This window comes from Pipistrellus hanaki (assembly GCF_964339955.1).
Source record: "Pipistrellus hanaki genome assembly, chromosome: 11".
NCBI lineage: Eukaryota > Metazoa > Chordata > Mammalia > Chiroptera > Vespertilionidae > Pipistrellus > Pipistrellus hanaki.
In genome coordinates this window covers 16,356,972-16,381,032 of record NC_140513.1, presented here as the reverse complement: position 1 = coordinate 16,381,032, position 24,061 = coordinate 16,356,972, and the positions used below count along the sequence as shown (strand labels likewise).

Sequence of the window (24,061 nt, the reverse complement as noted above, 5' to 3'; positions counted from 1 at the left end):
GCATGTTTCATGTACTTCCAGTCACCCAGCGCTGCTCTGGAGTTTATATAATATTTGCCAGTGTTATCCACACCTGCACTTGTAAGAAAGCAAAGAGGCCCAATTTTCAAACTCCTTTTAGATGTGTCTTACTATAACTTCAATTATGAAACCAAATGTCTCTTAAAAATGTTCACTGAGAATAAAAGTAAATATTTTGAAAATATTGAACATCTTATTTAGTAGCAAGAATATATGCATATGTATCTGTAGTTATGAATTTCCAAGTAAAGTGGAGAATGGATCCCATCAAGTCAAATGCCGTTCTAACAAGAAAAGCAACCTAATGATTGTTAAGTGTTATCTAAGTCCTTCCTACCAATTCAAGTGAGAGTCAATTAAAAAAATCCAGGGTAGCTGATGAATGTGGATTGAAATTATTGATTTAGAGTGCAGTTTAATTTAGAGCAACAGAATGTTCCAAAAGAAAAGATGTATGGGAAACATTAAGGTAATCCTATATAATAAAAGGCTAATACGCTAAGTTTCCGATCATTGGACTGTTCAACCAGTGACTATATTGTGCACTGGCCACCAGGGGGCAGACACAACCAATAGGTTAGCTTGCTGCTGGGGTCTGGATGATTAGGACTGGGCAAGACAGGCCAGATATGCACGTGGAGCCCTCCAGTGGGGTCCCTCAGCCTGGCCTACACCTTCTTGCAATCTGGGACCCCTCAGGGGAAGTCGGTTTTGGCCTGATCCCTGCAGGCCAGGCCAAGGGACCCCACCGGTGCATGAATCCGTGCACCAGGCCTCTAGTATTTTATAATTAAGAGAAAGAAAAATTAAAGCAACGGCTTTCAGTGATGCTCTTATTTAATCCTATTTGCCATTTAGATTCCATAACTGGAGACAAAATTCAGGCTTCTTCTGTTCAAAATGTGCCTCTACCTTTACATTCCAAGATGTTTCTTGAATGGAGATATTCAGTGTAAGTCCCATTTGGACAGAGTTTGCACTCAAGTTGCCCTTCTTCATCTTGATACGATCCCATCAAGCAGCTTTCACAGGCATACCGATTCAGAGAATAATAGGTTCCCACAGGGCATTTGACTAACGAGAAAATAAACAAGAAACACTGAATATAGAAAACATCATGGGTGAGTTAAAGAGACCCTTCCTTGCCTCTGACTGTAAGAATTACTGCCAATGGAAGGAAAGTATGAGGCATCCGCAGAGCCACGACCCCAAGGAAAAAGGCCCATTTTAGGACCCTCCTTCTTGGAAGATTTGATCTACTATTTGCCAGGCTTGGAGTGATTCTGAATTTCTGAGACCAAAGTAGAACATTAACCTTACTGAAAGGCTCCTAGCAAAATAAGTATTCTTATAGGGAGTACCCAGGTGATTCTGAGGTGTTAAAGTGTGTAAGAATATCCTGGGAACTTAGTAAAAATGCAGATTCTAAGGCCTTGCTCCCAAAGATCCAGAGGCATTCGTTCTGTGATGGAGCCCAAGTCACGATGCATTTCAACAAGTTCTGCAGGTGATGCTGATACAGGTCATCTGAAGAGCTTATCAAGAAATGTGGAACACTGCTCTTGGCAATTTCTGCTTTTTACTCACAAGGTGGCGGGGGAGGGGGAAGAACAGGCTCAGAATGACAATTTTCATGTGCTTTTATTGGGCCAAACTGATCTCACTATGGAAAACCCAGCTGAGTTCTGGGAATAGCACTAAGAACTGTTGAGGAAGGTTTTCCAAGATCCCTCAACTGCTAAGAAATTAACAGAAGACTCATGTCATTTGACTCAGTTGAGTTTAAGGAGATTGGTTAGAGGAGATTCCACTGTCTATAGATGGTGACTTATTTGGAAAACAGGCTGGAATTGACCCAGATTGTGGTAGTCTAGAACAAGGGTTAAAAGTTAATGGACTGGGGGGAAGAAGAATGGGGTGTGACTGCTTAATAGGTGTGGGGTCTACTTTGGGGATAATGAAAATGTTTGGAAATTATGAGAGAGGTGATGATTCAGCAACATTGTCAATGTACCACTGAGCTGTACACTTGAAAATGGTTAATTTTGTGCCATGCGCATTTGGTGTTGGCTATCCGAGTGGGAATCTTAGCGACACCACCTGTTGTTTTAATGGGTTTAGACTTACTGGGCAGGTTCTTAGCCTCTCTGGCTTCAGTTTTCTCACCTATAAAGTGTGCTTAATCATAATGGCACCTCTTAGAGCTGCTAAACAACATTAAACCTGTGAGGTTTACTCCTGTTCAGCCAGCATAGAGAAGTGGTGAAAAACTATTACTTATTGTTACTGGAGCTGTTGCTGAAAGCTGTGAGGTCTAAAGATCTATGGATAAAACTGATATTTGAATTCCTCATTAAAATCGTTTTCTTGTCCTAATCAATAGTGGTTAGTTAGATCTTTGAAACAAAATAGTAATAACAACCTCACAACAACAGCAAAACATGTTTCCCTTCAATATCCCATTATAGTTGTAAACTGCTCATTTAACCCACTTTACACCAAATATCTTTTATTGCAGGGAAACGTCTTACCACACATCCGCCCTCTGAGCACAGAGCCTGGTCTGCAGAAGAGGAAAGCCTTTTCCGTTTCTAAGGAATTGCTATCGGCTACAAGTATCTCAGATGCCAGCTGGAAGGAATACATGGGCTCCTTATCGAGGGTCATTTTCAAGTGATTTGTGATGGTCTCCAATGTGCTAATGAGCCGTCGCTGATTTTGCAATTCAATAGTGTCATTTCTTTCATCAGGTAAAGGCACACTAGCTAAGATAAAAACAACACAGAATATAACATACATGCACATGGTGTTTCAGAAAGCCATTTGTAGTTAGTTTTTAATGGCATATTAAAAATCTTCCAGAAGTGGTTTGGATGGGAACGGGGGAATAAGGACAATTATGTGAGACCATAATCAATTAAAAAAAAAAATCTTCCAGGAAAAGAAACTCAAACTCTACCACTACCTATAAAGCAACCAGTTCATGGGTAATATTAAGCACAATACGGTTTGTTTTAATCCTTCATTCCCATTCTGGATCTGAACCACCTTTGTGCAGAGTTCTTCATTACAGCATATTAAATTCCTATAAGCTCTTGCTTTTTAAAAGCATGCCTTTGTTCATCATGCCAAGATGAGAACAAAGAGGATGTTTATTGCTGTCTGAATCATACATCTGTGACACCGATTTGCAAAAATATCACAAGACTTAGGTGACCATGTTCTCCCTAATTTTCAGTTCCAGGATCATTTCCTGATAATAACAAACAGAAGATTTGAAAAATAGGTCTGCAACTTGCCCTGGCCAGTGTGGCTCAGTTGGTTGGAGCGTTGTCTTGTACACCAAAAGGTCACGGGTTCAATTCCTAATCAGGGCACATACCCAGGTTTTGGGTTATTGGTTTGATCCCTAGCTGGCAACCACTGATGATTCTCTCTCTCTCTCTTCTCCCCTCCTCTCTCTCTAAAATCAATGAAAACAAATCCTAGGGTGAGGATTAAAAAAAGAATAGGTCTGCAACCAAGAATTTCACATAATATAGTTTTTTCTCCCAAATGGACTGTTTGTCCTTACCTGTGATGTTAAAAGTTAACTTAACTTTGTGGTCAGTTAATGGGGCACTTCTTTTAATCCGTGAAGATCTAGCTTTGCCAGCACCTGCGGGTGTTTCTTGCACAGAGTCCAAGAAGTCGTCATAAGAGTAATCTAGCCGATTAGCTGCACCCCAACCACCTGGTCCTGGGTATTTGGGGCAGAAAAACAAATTATTTCTATAGTTGCATCTTTATCAGCATTTAGGTTCAAAGGTTAAGTCACAAGTCCAATGACCCTTGACCTCTGCTTAAATTACCCATATGCGGTAATCTGTGAGTATGCTTTTTTACCTACATATTTGCCAACTTGGATATTAGGATTCTTATTTGACTCTCTTAATCTGACAGGTCAAAAGTGGCATCTCATTTTAGTTTTAATTTGAATTACATGATTATTATGAGGTTAAACCATTTTAATATATTTATGGGACATTTGTCTTTCATACATTATGATTTATGAAGGTGTTGTTGTAAATACTACATTGACCTTGTGACTATTGTAAAGACATTCAAGGAGAAAAGCTTGTCTCTTAGGATCACTTGTACCTCTGTCTATGTTTGAATCTAGAAAACTGCCAGTTGGATCCCTCTTGGATAACAAATATCGCCCATCTTAAAGCTGATGCCTTCGTGTATATTACTGTATCTCACAACCTACCTCAACAATCTGGATGGGAAACCTGGTCACATATGACAGAACAGGCATTACAATTCTACATGTGCTACTGCCAACTCCACTACCAATGCCACTTTATACTTTTCTATCTAAAACTGTAATGCCCAATATGTTCACTGTGAGTTGTACATATAGTTAAAAATGTAAAACAATGTGGACATTTAAATTATATTGAAGCATAATATTTAATGACATAAAAATGTCCTCAATATAATGCCAACTAAAAATTTGTGTTTATAACATAGAATGGGGATATATACACATACACATATGGTTATCAATATTAATATATGAATAGAATTATTTTGGGGATTGTGGATTATCTTGATTTCATTCTTTGTTTTTTAGCATTTTTGTTTTTGCAATAAACATATATGCACAAATAATATTTTTTAAATGTAAAAAGTGTAACCAATAGTCAACATCACTCTTAATGCTAAATTACTAATAACATTACAAAAATGATTAGCATCTGAAAGGTAAAGGATGTTTACTGTATGTGAATTATTACTGTCTCAAATAACTTTCTAAGCACTTCACTTGAACTTATTCATCTAATCTTCACAATGGCCCTGTGAGTTCAGTACTCTTATATCCCCATTTTAGAGGTGAGGGGACTGAGGCACAGAATAGTTTGATAAATTGTTCAAGACCACACAGCTAGTAGGTGGTAGACCCAGGTTCTGGATCCAAGTAGTAGGTCATAAAATCCATGTACTTAAATTGACCATGACACTATTTTGTTATCGCTTAGTGAAAACTTACTCTAAAAGTTCTGGCCAGTTTTATAAAAATGAAATAAAAAAAGAAGAGAAAGTATTAGAGAGGACAATGATTTTGCTAATCAAGAGACAAAAAATCACAAGTTATACTTTGGAATTACATTAATAAGAGTTATTTGACAATTATATTTCAATAAAAAAATGAGAGGAATAAACTGTTCAGAGCCCACCGGAAGTAAACATAAAAAATCCACTTAATGGTATATTAGACTTGAATGGATTGAATATTAACATATTCTAAGTGAGGAATTTGAACATTTCACGAGTGTAACTATTTAAAATTAAATTTGCAATTTAAATTGAATGCCATATGAAAAATGCTATTAGAACTCTGTAACTATTACCCTCTGAATGTGACTTAGTTTTCTTAGTTTTTATCATCTTGGAGAGTTTTGGCTAAGAGTTTTGAATAATTTATTTGATCTACCCTAAAATTTAATCTACCTCTAAAAATCACAAAGCATAGTAGCACATTATCCAAGCATGTAAGAATACCTTGAATAAATTAAAGTTCATTTTTCTAGTTTGCCCTACTCTTCTGAAATTATTTTCTTATTTTGCAAATCAGTCTTGCAAACTACCAACACTAAATCATTTAGTTACCAATTGCAAAGCCATTTTCATAATCATAATTATATTCCAGGCAGTATTTTTTGGTCAGGTCCTCCAGTCTGCAGTCAATGTCGTCAGCGTCACTACAAAATGATGGGACCTGCAAGTAAAAAATGAGAGGAGAAAAAGCAAGTCACGTCTCCGTGTGCTTTGGCCTACACGTCTCCGGCAGTAGGAGAGAGGGGGCTTGGAGTTCCACATGTTCTCCCAAAGACTCCTAACCCTCCTGTAACTCCCTGTTATAGTAACACCAGGGTTATTCTCATGCCTCTTCTAAAAATTAAAAACTTTTAAATACAAATTTACTTATATTGATAATTCACTGCAGAAGTGCAAAACCTATGAATACCATATTTTCTGGCGTATAAGTCGACTTTTGAAATGAAAAAAAGTCAACCGAAAATCGGGGGCAAAAGACCAAAATTGCACAAAAATTACCTGCAGATCTTGACGGCAAAGTAAGTCTTTTCTTTGAAGTGGGGGGTAGTCTTATACAGCGAATATAGGCCTAAACCTATGTTTTAACTGTAAAAATTAGGGGGTCGTCTTATACGCCAGAAAATACGGCGTAATTCTAAATACTGGGTAATTCTAAATATTAAGAACAAGTTTGGCTCACAAAGCAGAGGCAAATCATCAGGACAAGACATTTCCGCTGCAGGTGACCCAGAGGGGCTCTGAAAAGCTCAACAGCGTCCTTTGAAACATCGCAAACGAGAGAGGAGGACTCTGACATACCATTTTCCCCAGGGTCGTTTCAAATGCTTCTGAAAACTTTTTCAACAGCTCCGTGTCATCACAACGAGTTGCTTTGTACAGCATCTCAAAGGACTTGAACCCATGATTTGCAAAACGTTTTACTGGAGAATGTTGGGGAAAACAGCTTCAGTTGGTTAGTGTTTTCAAAACAGAGATTTAACTTTCCCTGGAACAACTCTAACTTAGTATTGTAACTTTAACATGTGGATTGTTATAAAAACAAGAGACGAGTGTTAAGAAAAGTTTTTAGGTATTAATTAATCACTGAAAACCAAGTACAAGCCAAATAAGCACTGTACCTAGTTACCAGGTGATGAATTTGCTTTGATAAATTACTCTTTATCTTCCTACCATTTAAGAAAAACAATAAATAAAAATTGTTTTCATTATATTCCTGGGAAAAATCATGGCTGGATCAAAGGTATTCTATTCCATATTTATTTTAATTTACAACATATATGTTTATATTTCCAACCACTAGACATTTAAAAATTTTCTGAATATTATGCAAAATTACCTTTGTTGACAGTGTAATTTTACAGTGACAAATTTGTCTTTTGGAGAAATTAGACTCAGCAAGATGCCTCAAAATATTCTGAGATAAGGCCTCCTAATAGTATCATCATTAAAATCCTACCTTCTGATAGTCTATGGTAGAGGCAAGTGATACTGCTTCTACTTAATTCTCAAATTTGGGGAAAAACAGCTCAATTAAGTAGCTTTTACTCTTTTTCCAGGATATTTAAACTCCATCTATCGTACTGGATCAAATATTCACTCCAGATAATGTTGTTTGCACCAAAGATATTCGGTTGGCTGTTCTTATAACAATACATATTTAAGATTATCTAAATCTAAATCAGAGCTAAGGAATATACGACTGATCTCCCTCAATCCATCACAGATCCTGGCTTTTTAAATGTTATCTCTCCCACAGTCTATAAGGTTATACTTCACGTTCAATTTCACAAGTCAAGAACAACATGCTGACAAGTCTCTGCAGATATTTCTGGTAAATAAAAAGGAGAGGGTCCATATGGTTTTGTAAACTGAATCTTGTCCTGTAGCAGAACTCTGAATATTTTAAATGGATGGATGAATGAACATTTATCCACAAACATATCAAATTCATGGCACCATTTTCTACGCACAAAACCTAATCCCTAAAATTAGGGCAATCTCCCTCTTTAAATGCATAGAAATCTACACAATCAGCAGGCAGACACACATACTATAGGAATCCAGAAAAATAATAAACACTTACTAGCACAGTCTGGCCATTCAGTGGAATACGGTGGTTTCCAGATACCATCTTCATAAGCACAATAATACTTCTCCATAGACCCTTCTGTGAAATCATAGCCCTCCAGGCAACTTAATGTGCAGTTAACTCCAGCACTATCTTGAGTACATATGAAATCCCCATTTATAGGGGTAAATGGAATTTCACAGGGAGAACCTGTATAAAAATACATTATTCATATACAGTGATATAAGAAAAATAAATTCCAGGAGTCTGAGTTGAATTATTAGAAAGATTCCTCCTGTCCACCATATTCCTAGAATGACTTTCAATCACAAAGCCTTAGCGTGGGATTGTAGCAATGCTTGCTTTTTCTAAATATATTTTTATTGATTTCAGAGAAGAAGGAAAAGGGAGAGATAAAAACAAAAAATGAGAAGAATAATTGATCAGCTGCTTCTTGCATGCCCCCTGCTGGGGATCGAACCAGCAACCCGGGCACATGCCCTGTCCAGAATCGGATGCCTTAATTTAATGGCTTTCTGCTTCATAGGTCAGCACTCAACTATTGATCCATGCCAAATTAGCACAATGCTTGCCTTTTAATCCCTAGGTAGACACAGTTGAAAAACTGTAATTAAAGGTTGTGCATATTTTACAAAAAGTATTTCTGATTTGGGATTATTATTTTTGGCATTCTTTAGTAAAAATGAAAACAACATTATGTAGCAAATACACTTTCAGAATCTGTCTCCTCAAGCATTCAAAATAAGATCATGACAGTACTTTGTATATACCTTTAGAGAAAATATTAATAAAATGTTAATTAAAGATCACCCTGGAAGAAAATATTTTTATTTATCATGAAGTAATAATAATTAGAAACCTAAATCTGTCAGTATTCTAACTTTAAAAATCTGTTGCTCAGAGCCCGGCTAGTGTGAGTGTCAACCCATGAACCAAGAGGTCCCTGGTTCAATTCCCAATCAGTGTACATGGGTTGCAGGCTTGATCCTCGGTTGGGTGGGGGGAGGTGGAGTGCAGGATGCAGCCAATCGATGTCTCTCTCTGATCAATGTTTCTATCTCTCTATCCTTCTCCCTTTCACTCTCTCTAAAAATCAATAAAAACATATTTTTAAAAAGTCTCTTGCTCGTAGCCTATTTTGTTTCACAACAGCAATTATACATATCAAATTTTTGGAGATTTAGGAATAGCATACCTTTTATGACAATGTGAATGTCACATGTTCTCTTATTGCCTGAGGGGTCAGTGGCTGTATACTGTACCACAGTCTCTCCTTGAGGAAAGAGGTCTCCTGGTGTATGACTTCTAGTGATGACCAACACAGCCCCTGGAAGGGAAAGAAGGACCAGTTTTGGGGGTTACTGGTCTGCACTCACTTCACTGGCCACCTTATTTTACTTTTCAGTTTCTGATTTTTAGAGAGAGTGGAAGGGTGAGGGACAGAGAGATTGAACCAACTGGGCATTCAATTTATGTTGATTTGATGAGTAGTAGAAATTAAAAGATGTAATGTCCATATCATAACATAGAAACAGCAGACTCAAAAACCTCATTAAGTTAAGGCATTCTTGCTTAATAAATTATTTTCCTTGAATAGGTCAGTCTATCTGAATATGGGAAATTCTAATTTGCATTTTTAATATTGTTTACTAGATTATACTGAAATCTTAAAAGGGAAATTTAATTGTACTTACCCATTTTTTGGCTTTCCTGTCATCATCTATATTTTTTTTTGTAAAATGTTTAAGAAATAAATATGAATAGAATCCCACTCAAGATACCAATACAATGTGTAGTTTGTGCCTTCAGGACAAAGTAAATTTAGAGACTGAGTAAATTTATTAAATCTTCCTTCAAGTACAACACCTAGCACAAGTTAATAAATGTCCATTGTATATTGAAGCAAGGGAAACTCCATAGGTAGGTTAGATTAGTAATGTTAAATTATTATATACACAGGGGTGGGCAAAAGTAGATTTACAATTACACTGTGACCTTCTTTTGAGCTAAAAACACTTTTGTAATGATCATATCCTGCATGTAGGTTTCCACACAAACAACTGTAAACCTACTTTTGCCAACATTTGTAGTAATTGTCCTAGCATTAAAACCTATTACTTACATAATTATTCAGTCCACTTAGATATAATTTACTTTTCATTTCTCTTTTGTGTTTTCTGAAAGCCTTTAAAAATAAAATATGTCGGTGTTACCATACTGAGAAGAAAATGTCTATGTTCTCACCGGAGTTGTCTGAGAACTGAGGCTCATCCCAAGTTGCAGGATGCTGCTTCTCGGAGACCTGGATGGGAGGCGGGGATCTGCACCTGTCTATGCTAGGTGGCTCCACATCTAAAAGACATGAAATCAGAGGAAGAAGTCACAGTTGCCATTAAAAAATGGTGAGGGGGGTTGCCAGAGAGAACTGAGGTCTGCTCATGTTGGCAAGGAACCCTGATCTTGTTCAACACAAGGATGGCCATGGGGCCCCCTTCCTCATGACGCATGCTTTATTCTGTGGTCTCAACATTTAAAGAAAAAGCTGATTCTTGCACACTGCCCTCTGCCTGCTGAAGAAGAAATTCCATGAGCACAGTGGTATGAAAGGTAATACAGATGTGGTGGGCATTTAATTAGTGTGTCCCACCAGCAATAGTTAAGCTGATATAGCTGACAGTGATAAGAACCTTCCCAGATAAGCAGGAGAGAAATGACCAATCTTAGTCATTGCCCTCTCTCCCAGGATCCTCCTCTTATCGGAAGAGGCAAGATAGGCTAAAGGTAAGGAACACTGGGTAGAAAGATCTGAGTCATGTTTCAGAATATGCAAGATGTGAAGAATTGATATTGCTGAAATGCAAGGAAATTATGTCCAAAGCTGGGACACTGGGTCTAAGAGTTCTAAGGTTGATAAATTCTAGATAAAGACAAATAACAGGGTGTGGTGTGGACATGGAAGTCAGGTGCTACAGTGGAAAGGGGTGAAAGACAGTGCAGAAGTTCAAGAACTACGAATAGGTGTTGCTGAGCATTGTAACCCACATTGAAAGAGTAGTTTGAGGTGGCCTGGGTGAGCCAGGTTTCAAAGCTCTGATTGGATGTGGTAGGATTTTTAGGATACCAGTAAAGAACAAAGAAGGAGCATGGAAGGCAATTTTAATTATTTTACACATTTGAAATGTTCTTATATCCATAATCACATGTCTTCGAGAAAGACTATTATAGGCATCAAGTCTAGGGTATTTTTATCTATAATATATGAAAACACATACTCTAAAATTAAATGAGCTACACCTGTGAGAACATATAGATATCTGTTTTAAGTTAAGTCTTATAAGTAAATGTCAATTTTCTCTTTTTTTCATGCTTGTCGTTTCATCAGTGCTGTGCCTTTGGGTTACTACCCTCCTGGGCTGTAAACTTTGGTAATCAGAGATGGAGTTTCTTTTGCACATGGTTAGGTCTCCACAGAACTTGGCCCATAATCAGTGCTCAGAAAACATTGTTGAATGAGGAAAAGAGTAAAGGAATGCTCACAGGAAGTCAGTGTATTTTAAGGTTGTTGAATCAAATCAATTCATAGTTCATTTGAAAATTTGGCAGTATTTATTATTTTCCCAAAGAAATTGCACATTGATATTTACAAGATTTTCTAAAATCTGATTTTAGCCACACATTTTGAAGTTGAATCAGAGGTACAAGATTCTCACAGTCAAACTAGTAAAATACTGTCCAAAGAAGGGGAGGTATATCAGATGCACTGTCTTCAAAAGAGAGAGGCAACTTCCTAAGCAAGTGAGGAAACTGTGGAACATAAAGCAAAAGCAATCCTGCTTCTTCTCTTTTATCAGCAAGATACCAGCACCCTGTCAACTGAGGTAAACAAGAACAGGCAGGCTTTGGAATATTTTCTCTCTGACTCTGTCTCTCTGTCTTTTTCCCTTAGCCTCTCCCTCCTTCTCTCTCTTTCTCAACCCCTTTCTTTCTCCTGCTTCTTCTTCCTTCCCATTTTCTCTCTCTCTTTGTAATTTGAAAATTCAGCTAGTGTCTAGCTAGACACTTGAGTTACACATTTTACCTTTCAACATGCTGACTCTGTTGTGAAAAATTAAAACTTCACAAACTCTTGAACCACATAACCAATATATTTTCCATGTTTCTGCTAAAGTTCATGTTGAAAACATTGAAAAAACAATTAAGAAAACTACTATGAATAAAAAAACTACTAATAAATAAGACTGAGTTTTACTTAAGTCTTCTTATCTGCTTTTGCCATAAACTTATAATTCCGAGTAAAATATACTGTAATGTATACAGTTTGATATACATTAGTTATTTTAAAAACTATGTAGAATTCTTAAAATAAAATGAGTTTAATGTATTGAGCTTTAAAATAAACACATTAAAATATATCACAGACAAATGTCATAAAATGTTAATATTTATATAGCACTTAATGTGTTCGGCGCTAGTTCAAGGAATTTATATAGCTTAACTATTTAAAAGCCTCATTATGTCTCTATGAGGTAATATATTTATTAATTATATTTTTTGGATAAGGAAACTGAGGCACAGAGATGTAACTGGTCACATTGCCTTTAAGTGGCAAAGCTGGATATGGAGTCAAACAGTTTGGGTTCAGAGTCTGTGGTCTTGACCATTATAGGTGGCTATCCATCCTACTTCTCCACGTAGTAAGTCTTAGTATTCAGTTGCTATTGAATATCAACCAAATTAAATGAAGGCACAATGACCAATTGGGTAATGAAACAGTAAGCCAGGCCAAAAAATAAAAATAAAAAAGAAGGACTGATCTAGAGTAGTGGTTGGGAGAATACAAGAGACTGGGAGAGATTTCAAAGATATTAAGTAGATGAAAAGTTACTGGGTGCTGGTGATGGAAGAAGAAGAGTTGAAGATGACTTCCAGATGTCTGCTTGGTAGCCAGTTATTGGTTGTACCATTTTCTGAGTTGAGAAATATATTATGTTTGGGTGAATTTGAATTGCTTGTGGGACATCCACAGTAGGCAGTTTTATTTTTGTTTTGTTTTTGTTTTTTTAAAAAGAGGAAGGGAGAGGGATAGAGAGTTAGAAACATCAATGAAAGAAAAACATCGATCAGCTGCCTCCTGCACGCCCTCCACTGGGGATGTGCCTGCAACCAAGGTACATGTCCCTGACCGAAATCAAACCCAGGACCCCTGAGTCCGCAGGCCGACGCTCTATCCACTGAGCCAAACTGGTTAGGGCCACAGTAGGCAGTTTTATATAGTGATTTGTATTTCAGAAAAAAAGATCTGATCTAGAGATAGAAATCTGGGAGTAGTCAGTTAACAAAGTCACCAGGAAAACTACAAAGAGAAAGACCAGAGAACCAAGGCTGGAATCCTGGGGATATTAAACATTTGGGAGTTGTTCTGAGGAAGAGAAGCCCAGGAAAACAATAAAGAAGGGTGAATGAGAAAAAACTCGGGAAAAAACAGAAAATACTGGTGTCAGAGAAGCTGGAAAGAGACAGTTTTAATAAGGAGAATATGGTTCATAATGTAAAATCTAATGAAAGATTATGTAAAATAAGGACTAAAAAGTACGTGGTAGGAATGACTTTAAAGATCATTGGTGACCTTGATGAGAGTAGCTTATATGAGTGAAGGAGAATGAAGCCAGACTTGAGTGACTTTGATAATAAATGGCAGTTAAGTCAAAAGAGATGACAACCATTGGGAACTTTTGAAAACGCTTGGATGGGAGGAAATCAAAGGGAAACAGTGATAGTTAAATAGTATGTATGTTTCAAAAGGGTGGCTTGAGCAGGTTTTAATGCCAGTAGGAAGAATTAATATAAAAGGAATTGTTGAAGCCAAAGAAGCAAAGTCCTAGAGGAACTGGGTTATTTTCACAAACTGACCCAAGTAATTTGAAGACTTACCAATGACCTTGATATGGAAAGTGCAGCTGGCTTGGTTGCTGGATGGGTCAGTTGCCGTGTACGTGATAGCAACCTCTCCAATTGGGAAAAGGTAAGGTGGGGTAAAAGCTGGATGAACATGGATTGACAGCTTTTGGAGATAATATTTTGAAATTTAAAGTTAGTATCAACAGTACATTTATTCTTTGTTATTTATACACTATTTGTAAAGTTTAATATGACACAATATTTCACAAATAGGGAAAAGGAAAACAAAACAAAACCAGGCACAGCCTTTCGGTGTATTTCTTTCCAGACTATTCTGTTTGCATAGTGTGTAACACTGGCATAATACGAAATGTTTCTTGTTTTTTAAACATATCTTAAAACACCTTTTATGCTGTTGCCTAATCTTTAGAACTTAAGATGATTTAATTGTAACCATAATGTTCTGTAGAATAAATATATAATTTAAGAAAAATCTATTGAAAGACACTTAAATTGCTCCTGAATTTTACTACTGTAAACAGCACTGGAATGAACAGTTTTTCATAAAGAATTTAAAAATATTTTTTATGTCCTTATAATAAATTTCCATGGAAGGGATTATGAACCTCAAAGTTACTAACATTTAATGTAGCTACTATAAAATTTATTTCCCAAAGCATAGTACTAATTTGCATTCTCACTGCCAATATTTGATAGTATCAATGTGTATATGTATATAGAGAGAATGCTATCATTAGAGTATTAGTAAATCTTCAGCATCACACACATTTATAGTGTATTTAGAGTTCATTTGAAAAGGATGCACATGTTTGCATAAACCTTACCTTTTTCCCAGAGTTGTCTTTAGCTGTTGGGATTTGCCAGGTGATATTAGCAGAGTCTTGCTGTTCTTGCGTCTTAGCCTCTATATCCGGAGGACAGTTGATTTGAGGAGCCTCCACATCTAACTCAGTAAATACACAAATCAATTAATATGTTAAGGAAGTCTACATCACTTAAGAATTAGGCAAGAATGTATTAATACTTTGTGTCTCGTCATTTCCATATTGATTCTTGATTGATTTGAAATGCACAACTGCCTTCAGGATAATTGATCTCAGCACAGCTTCCTAGGACTTTCAAGAGCTAGTACCTGCTGACCTCAGCCTCGCCTTCATAGATTCCCCTAGTGGAACTCACTCTCCACATGAATACTTTCAGTCCCGTGAAAGCTCAATGGTCTTTCTGGAACCTTTGCCTCTGTTCTTTTATTTACCTGAATCAATACCCCCTTCTTCCTTTACCTAGGTAACTACTACTGTCCTTTAATTCTCAGCTTGGACACAAGTTCCTCAAAAAGCTCTCTCTGACTCCCCTGGTCCATTTTAGGTGCTCACTCAAGTTCCCACAACTCTCTGTCCTTCCTAACCATAAAACTCATCATGCCAGTTTGAAGTGGAATTGTCTCCCCGAAAAGAATTTAAGGACTTTGAATATCAGGGTATCTCTTGTCCCATTGTGCTATATATCTGGCATAGAATAGGACCTTGATAAATATGTTTTGAATGAAATAAAGAAATAAACAGAAAAATGAATGCTGACTGGCAGGAAGGAACTACACTTTATGACAAGGGGGGCTGTCAAGTAGGATGAATTAGTGGGAAAAGGTACTGTCAAAACGAACAACAAATTACAGTCAATGAAATTTTTTGTAGTGTGAAACTTTGCAGTACAAACACTGAATTAGAAGTGGTAACATTATACATATCCACATTAGTTACTGTAGAACTAAGATATATATACTGTAGAACTAAGTTATAAATATATATATATATATATATATATATATATATATATTTTAAACCCCCTTGTTTGAAGTTACATTAAATTAGGTCTTCTGTAACTTGCAGTGGGATACATATATCCAAATTGATTTAATTAATCTTGTTTCTTTGCAATTTTATTCAATTTATATTTTTTTCGATAATTATTTGACAATTTCCCCTCACAAATATATATTAACATATTGCCTCTGAAAATTTGAAAAAGTATTTGACTTTTCATTCATACTTGAATAACAGTTTGACTGGATTTGGACTTTAAAGTTTACAACTATTTCTCTCTCCATATTCGTTGAACATTGCTACATTTCCTTCTGGCATTTAGAGTTCTAAAAGAGAAGCGAGTCTGATTCTTCTTTCTTTTGCTCAATTTCTCTTCTCATTGGAAACTTATTTATTTAATATTTTATCATTAACTTTGGACCGAAGAAACTTCACCAGAAGTAGTGAAAACATGCCTGCCTTATACTCAGAGGCTATTTTTGATCTAAAGGTTCAAGCTTTTCTGTGCATCTCAGGGAAAGTTGCTTTTACTGGTAGGAAAATTCTTCCCCTCCACCCCCCTTTTCTTTCTCTTTCTGGAACTCTTTGATAAATGGATATTGGGCTTCTAAATTGATCATTGGTATCTCTTAATTTCCATCTGTTCAGTTTCATCACTTGGAATAGTCAAGTTCTTTATTAGTTCTGATTCTGAAGGAACACCCAACTTGGTTGTTCAAATCAGGAATATTGTTTTCAACAACATCAGTTTCATGCTTTTCCCTTCTTTTAAAAATATTGGTATTTTCATTTTTATTTTTTCTATATTTTATTGATTATTTACAGAGAGGAAGGGAGAGAGATAGAGAGCTAGAAACATTGATGAGAGAGAAACATCGACCAGCTGCCTCTTGCACACCCCCCACCGGGGATGTGCCCACAACCAACGTACATGCCCCAGACCGGAATCGAACCTGGGACCTTTCAGTCCACAGACCGACGCTCCACCACTGAGCCAAACTGGTCTCGGCCATATTTTTATTTTTAAGAACTCTTGTTTTCAACACCCACCCCTTCATAGCTGTCTGTACTTGCTGCAAGGAAGATGGTAATGTTCTCCTGTGAATAATGGGTATAGGTCTCAAAATACATTTAGTCTCACCTTCTTTATATGGGTCAGAAATTCCTCAAAGAATTTCTCCATCTACTGATGTAAAACTTACTTGACTTCCAGTTCCTATATTATCCTTATTTTCATATGTTTTCTGTCATTGTCTGGCACGTTGCAACTGGATTTTGTAAATCCACAATTTATCATGGGTTTGCAGCAGAAGTTGCAAAGCACAGTCCCATAATCCACTAACTTGCAATTACATGGGAATTTGGTTTTTAATCTGATCAACATAGAAGACCTACCTTTACAAACAGCTGTCTGAACTCTGGCGCTCCATTTTCCAGAGGTGGTACATCGTAATTCTTCTCTGACTCCAGCTAAAATGAATCCTTCGTGGCAACTTAGCTGACAAATTGTTCCAGGTTTGGCTGGCTGCCTGCCGCAGCTGGGAGGGGATATGATGACACCTTTGGGCATCTGAAACGTGGAGCACTGGCTCTCTACAGTAAGGAATAAGGAAACGAGAGAATGTTCTTTGTGTTCCCACACATTCTCTTTACCCGACAATGCTGGTCACGCCAATGTCTTTCAGTACTTATAACAGTAGGTATGGCATTGCTACTGCACTGAATCTTTGTTTAATAATAAATGCTATTCTTCTGTATCAGAGAGATAATCTCTTCTCGGTATGATAATATTAGTGTTTCTGAAACTGCATAGTGAGGGTCGACTGTAAATGAATCCTCTACTAAGTCCAATGTCCCTCCTGGTCACACCTTCCCTTATGATCACCCATGAATCGAGTACTAGATTATACTAGAACAAAGCTGTAAATCAATTTTGGATGACCTGGCATATTTATAGCATCTAGTTTTCCAATCTTAGGTCCTGACATATCTCAATTTTTTCCCATACATGTAGTTCTTCTTCTCCCTTTTTGGGAAGTAGTGTATTTCATTCCATACCTGCTAATGCTCCTAGGTTACTGTATCTGACACATAGTAAGGTTTCACTAAATAGTAGTTATCAACATCTCATCATATTATCATAACCATTGTTATTTGTATCTACAGTGTATAACAAGCAGAAAACTAAAAAAGCTACAAAATTTATTCATTCGGGACCCAACTGCAGTAGCGAGATGTCACAGCTCTTACTGAAGGACAAAGGCAGAATATAGGATGAATTTTATGGTCCATTTTAAGATTCATTGGTTCATAATTCATTGGTTCATCAACAAGGTAAAAGTAAATTGTGTTTAACAAAGTGATGGAATTATATAGCATTTCCTTTAAAAAACAAAAACAAAAACAAAAAAACACCAAAATTGGCCCCACTTAAAAAAAAAAAAAAGATTTAAAGCTGTAAACTTCAGTGACTTGGAAAATTAGAATTTTACCAGTGGAGGGGAACAAAACAACATTTATTTATATGCCTATATCTCTGTGCATCTGCATATATGATTTTGTATTTATAGTCATTATGAGTCAGTTTTTACTTCGAGGTCTTCTCAGAAAACAGGGGAAGCAGAGAGCAAGAGAAATGAGTCACGAAAGGTGCCATAGCTTCCGGAAACTCACCCACACAGCGAGGTTCTAAACTATCCCACTGGGCGTTTCCTTGACAGGTCAGCTTAGCACTTCCTTCCAGTCTGTACCCCTCATTGCAGGTAACCAAACACGTTGTCCTGTAGGACATTTCCCCCGTGGAACAGCTCAGGTGGCCATGTCTGGGTTGGCGGAGACGAGGGCATGTTCTTACTATATAAAATGAAAACTATTAGATCACTTGTTACTGAATAAGGACAAAAAATGATAATTATACGTTTAATGACGCTGACACATTGCATGCAAGAAAGGGCCCTTTTCTCCTTTTCTTAAAATGACAAAGAGTAAAACATACCATTATTTTTTGAGTTAGCACTAGATAATTAATAGCCGGTGTTTTACCAGATGCATTGCCCAAGCAATCTCACGGTGTTCAGCTATCTACCCATAGGTGGGAAACTTAACCTGTCTCTAAAAAGTCTGGTCCTAAATCAGGGGTGGGGAACCTTTTTGCTTCCAAGGGCCATTTGGATATTTATAACATTATTTGCAGACCATACAAAATTATCAACTTAAAAATTAGCCTGCTATATTTGGTCAGATATTAGTTAACTCACCCCTAATGCCTTAGCAGAGCCAGACTAGATGCGTCCGAGGGCCCAACACTCCACACCCCTAACCTAAATGGATGATGATGCCTACAGACAGGGGGTGCTTGACAAAGGCCTTGGCTGTGAGTTTCCAGGCTGTATTCCAACAAAAGGAAGGGGACAGAGATTCCAGGTTGATGAGCAACTCAGTTCTCAGATATCCGGGGCATGTCCTTGGTCCTTTAATGATCCCAGGATCTGCAAAGCAGCCCAACCCTTGCAATCTTAAATTCCAGTATTCTATTCTCTGATGACAACTCATGTCCTTTTAGGATTTTCTCTCCCTTGTCCCAGACATTTACTGTAAATCGTAGTTTATGATGCTGATCTTGATGTAGGCATTAACATTGAATTGTTTGTTTTTTGCTACTCTGGTGAAGAATGTTTCTTGCCAACCCCAGAACCATTCTTCCTAGTTTATGTAGCAGAATAATATTCACAGCTAGAAGACAATTCCCCACCTCCATCACAAGGAATGATAGTCAATGAGATAAAAGCTGAAGTTGTGTGGGGCTGGATAAGTTTTTTGTTTTGTTTTTTTTAAATATATTTATTGATTTTTTTACAGAGAGGAAGAGAGAGGGATAGAGAGTTAGAAACATTGATGAGAGAGAATCATCGATCAGCTGCCTCTTGCACACCCCCTACTGGGGATGTGCCCTCAACCAAGGTACATGCCCTTGACAGGAATTGAACCCGGGACCTTTCAATCCCCAGGCCGACGCTCTATCCACTGAGCAAAACCGGTTTTGGCTGGACAAGTTTTTTAATTGAGAGAATAGTTTTTGCTTTCCCCATCCTTCTCCTTTTTTGTCTTAAAATACAGACATGAGGGATAGTACTCCAGCATAGTATAGTGTAAGTATAGGCATGTGACTCCCTGTCATACACAGAGATATGAGGAGGGAAAGAAGATAGATTCCTGTTGAATGTGTCAAAGGGTGGTGCATATAATCATTTTAATATTTTACAGATATAATCCTATGGCATCAGGGATTATACAAAAAACAAAGACAACTCCTACAAAGGAACAAAGTTAAGTTCGCTCTCAGCACTATTACAACACAAAAGGCCAGAAGGTGACACAGCAATCTCTAGACATTTTTGAACAAAATCATTTGGATTCAGTTTTATTGGGACTCTGGATAAGATGTATTTTTTTCTTTCTTTTACTTTTCTGCATTTTCAAATTTTTAAATATCAAACATATTTATTTATGATGAAAGCTTAATTTTAAAGTAATAGGGAAGAAAGCTGGGGCAAATATTCAGTGTATATTCAACCAAAGTCATTTTTAAAATAAAATATACTCTGAAGTAACCCATTCAAATGATATTAGTAAGCAGAGCATAAATACTGGGTGCATTAAATATATGTTTAGGATTGATTGCTCCTTTGAGAAAATTCAAGAATTAGATGTTAGGTGAAGTTATAAAGCCTAGCTTTTCAGTCCCTGGGATGGTTTGAAAAAAGTCAATTATCAATGACAACAGAATATAAATCTTTTGCCTTCCACACTGGATTTTTATTAAGTGTGTCCATCACATAAGTAGAATCTTTATTAAATGTGTCTATCAAAGTTATTTTGCCTTCCACATTCTGACTTTCACTGGGTGTATCCATCATGTGTAGCATAATGCCAGGTGCCAGGAAGGATTAAAGGATGAATAAGATAAATTCCTGCCCAGCCGGTGTGGCTCAGTGGTTGAGCATTGACCCATGAAGTAGAAGGGTTGATTGATTCCTGGTCAAGGCACATGCCCAGAGTGTGGGGTCAATCCCCAGTAGGGAGCATTCACGGGGCATCACTGGCATTTCTTCTCTCTCTACTACTTCTCCTTCCTCTCTGAAATCCATAAAAACTAAAAAATAAGATAAATTCCTATAATCATGATACATAAAATCTAAAAAAACATATTAAACAACTAATTTTGGAGTCAATATATTGCTTAAATCACTCTGACTTTTCAAGCGAAGACAAGATGGTTTTACATCTCTCAAGAGTACTGAGAGTAAATTACATTTGGTGTTTCATACACATGCAAATTATATTGCTTCTCAAATGTTGGTTTTAATAAGTTTTCATTGCTCCTCAGGGAAAACAAAGGATTCTATAATTCCCATTTGGACATCAACATTTTATACTCCTTGTCAATCAAGAATGGTCATTTATTATCATTTTTAATAGGAACATGCTTATTTATTAGTTTTCATTTATATTTTCTTATTTCAACAGCTGAAAAAAACTACAAATGTTTCTTGACTTACATTCATGTTAAAGCAATCCTTAAATACAGTCTTTTTTAGAAAACAGCAATATAGTTTTTTAGAGAATAGTCTACTATGTAGTAGACAATGTAAGAACTTGCTCTGGTTTTCATTAAAAAGATAATTTGATTTTCCCAGACACACACTTTTTGTAAATCTTAAACTGTGATAGTATCTATACTAAAAATAAAATAAATCTGATGTGAAGTGTAGGACTCTCATTGTTATTTTAACCTTTTTCTCAGAAAAAAAAATACCTCCACAAAATTTGATGTACTGTGATGTTGTGGTATAACTAGTTATTATTGAGAAGCCACAAAAGAATCCCTACAAGTTGGTAATGAAATGCATAATTCAGATAAAATTGAAAAATAGTATAAGTCTTTATGAAGAATATATGAGGAATAGGAATTAATTAGTATCTAACACTATAAAATATTAATGATGTAACATTAAACATGTAAAAGCCTTTATATTTTACACTGGTCTTTCATTTCAGCCTCAATTTTATAAATCTTTTTAAGAAAAAAAATACACTAAAATTATTCTCTGTTCTTATAATTAGATTTAAATTGGATCTTTAAAATATTACTCTCTCCATACTACCCAGCATGAAAAGAAATGAATGGCCACACAATGGCCACTTTTAATTTAATCCCAGATTTCCCAATGGTAAGGTACACCATCATTTTGAGCCACTAATAAAGAAATGATAATATCTATAAACACATAATGCCACTATAAGATGCATCCCAGTTTTAAAGATATTTGGATGTGGGGGAAAGTGTGTTAGAATTAATGAAATATGCTGTTTCATAGAACAGTAAGTAATTAAATCCACTAACGATGAGCCAGAGAAAGAGTCTGACTAGGAAATATCTCCATTCAGGACTTTTTACCCTGGAAAGGTAGGTAGTGCTTGGGAGTGAAATTGAAGGGATCTTAAGAAGATCCATGGTCCTGTACCATATCTCCTTTGATTGCCATTCTTTTATTTAATAATAGGATATCAACTCAAATAATATAAAAGAGAACAAGCCTGCATTTAAAAAATGCAAATGCATAAAAGGAAGTGACACAAGCATATCATCAAGGTGTCTATTTATCAATGTACTTATCAATATGTGTATTTGTTCAAGTTCTCAATCATTCACCAGAGGAATAAGCAAGAATTGAAGGGGAAAAGGTACAGTCTGTGCTCACAATGAACTCTGGCTAGCTGGTGATAGACAAGTAATAAAAGTAAGTGTGGTGGTCTGTATTGTAATAAGTTGGCTCAGCTGAGAAACACTTTGTCAGAATCCCCTGATGTGGATCAGGTAAGGGTTGATCAAAAAAACTTTCACTAGATTTGGAAGGTGGGAGGAAGAGTGACCATTGTATCTAGACTCAATGATAGACAAATGCAGACATGTCCTATGGGTCCCAGTTTGTCTCCATCCCACATCCTGACTGCTGACCCTATTAACCAAAGGTGGCCCCAAGTTCATGGCCGGCCAGGTTCGTGGCTGTAGAGCATCAGGATGTGGCTACACAGAGGCAAAGCTTCTCTTAGACTCTCCAACACATTTCTCCCTTGTGGTTCCATTTCAGCAGCTGGACGGCTTGGATTCTCATACTGGGCTGGCAGTGAACTTCTCTGATACTCCAACATCTCTTCTGGAATTTCAATTTCCAGCTCCTTCCAAAATTGTGTGAGGTCTGATTCCTAAAGCAGTCTCTTATCCCCCAACGTGCATGGTGTGTTTTCTGTGCTTTCCTGACTGACCCTGACACAAGGGCTAGAATGAGTGGAGGACTGGCCCTCTAAGCCCAGGAGGTTAGCAATGGGGAGGATTTCTACATGGGAACCAAGAGCAAAGGCAGGATGATCGAACAATCAAAGCTGTGCGAACAAAGGGGTGGCTTCCTGAGAGGGTGTGGCCATGTCTTCTGGATGCTAGGGTAGAATGTGGACTGTGGGGGACAAAGGGAAAGGGCCCGTCCTTATCCTATGGGGGTTGTCCATCTGCTTTTTCACTCTCTTTAAAAGGCCAGTAAGTGAAAGTTAAAATGTAATGTCTTCCAACCTCTACACTAAGGGCTTTGGAATTTAACTGTTGACTTTATAAGAATATTTCTTTTAAATTTAAATTTCTTTCTCCCCCCCCCACATTATAGTTTGTATTCAATATTATTTTGTATTAGCATTGAGTGTACAGCATAGTGGTTAGATGATCACATATTTTACAAAGTATTCCCCCTGATATTTCCAGTCCCTACCTGGTACCATACAGAGTTATGATATTATTGACTAAGAGATTTCTATGGTTAACTTTTTCAGTAATGGGATGTGACTTTTTCCCATTAGAAATCATGTGACTGAAAAGTCTTCCCATGTAAAATGCAGCTTGTCTGAGTTTAGAGATGTAGAGTATACTGTTTTTCTTGGTCTTCTAATATTTGGAATGGCTAGTAAGGGGCAAAAGTTTCTATTTTTCCAGGGCATTCAGAAATTTCATCAAGATTACTTCCAGACATGGATGTGTTTTAATGATTTTTTTTCTGGCACATAGTGATTTTAAACTGAACATCAAAGATTTTTAATTGTGTAAATTTCAAGATTTCTGATTAGGGATACATTATGTAATCTTCTGCTAGGGTTTCTTCTCCATTCCATTCTCTTTCTGGATTCCTAATACAAGGAGAGTCTATTTCCTGTGACTGCTATCATGTCTCTTTAGACTTTTATATATTTTATTTTAATCTTTGAAAATTTTCCCTATTTTCAGAATTTCATGAGCTGACTTTCTAATTTATTAATTTGACTCTTAACTATGTCCAATCATTGTGTCAGCCATCTTTTGGTTTGTTTCCTAAGAAATATTTTTGCGCACAGATTATTCCCATTTCCTGGAATCCTGGTCTTATTTTAGTGATGTAATTGCCTCTGAGATTCCATGTTTCCTCCATTTCTTTCAGATCTCCTTTGTTCAAATTTCTGATTTTCTTCATTTTTTCCTTGTCTTTTCGTAGATGTAAATGAGAATCTGGACTAGGACCTGATT

General features: G+C 36.7%; 1 protein-coding gene across 1 annotated transcript in view; it reads right to left on the bottom strand.

The window, feature by feature from the left end:
- Positions 1 to 24,061, bottom strand: part of SVEP1 (sushi, von Willebrand factor type A, EGF and pentraxin domain containing 1) — a 142,057-nt gene that overhangs the window by 68,809 nt on the left and 49,187 nt on the right. The window contains exons 6-17 of the mRNA XM_084899290.1: positions 18,130 to 18,309; positions 16,852 to 17,049; positions 14,458 to 14,576; positions 13,646 to 13,775; positions 9,959 to 10,066; positions 8,910 to 9,041; positions 7,709 to 7,903; positions 6,424 to 6,545; positions 5,677 to 5,785; positions 3,596 to 3,760; positions 2,553 to 2,786; positions 934 to 1,095 (exon numbers count right to left, since the gene is read on the bottom strand). Of these exons, the coding sequence (XP_084755416.1) occupies positions 934 to 1,095; positions 2,553 to 2,786; positions 3,596 to 3,760; positions 5,677 to 5,785; positions 6,424 to 6,545; positions 7,709 to 7,903; positions 8,910 to 9,041; positions 9,959 to 10,066; positions 13,646 to 13,775; positions 14,458 to 14,576; positions 16,852 to 17,049; positions 18,130 to 18,309 (1,854 nt within the window). The remainder of the gene's footprint in view (positions 1 to 933; positions 1,096 to 2,552; positions 2,787 to 3,595; positions 3,761 to 5,676; positions 5,786 to 6,423; positions 6,546 to 7,708; positions 7,904 to 8,909; positions 9,042 to 9,958; positions 10,067 to 13,645; positions 13,776 to 14,457; positions 14,577 to 16,851; positions 17,050 to 18,129; positions 18,310 to 24,061) is intronic.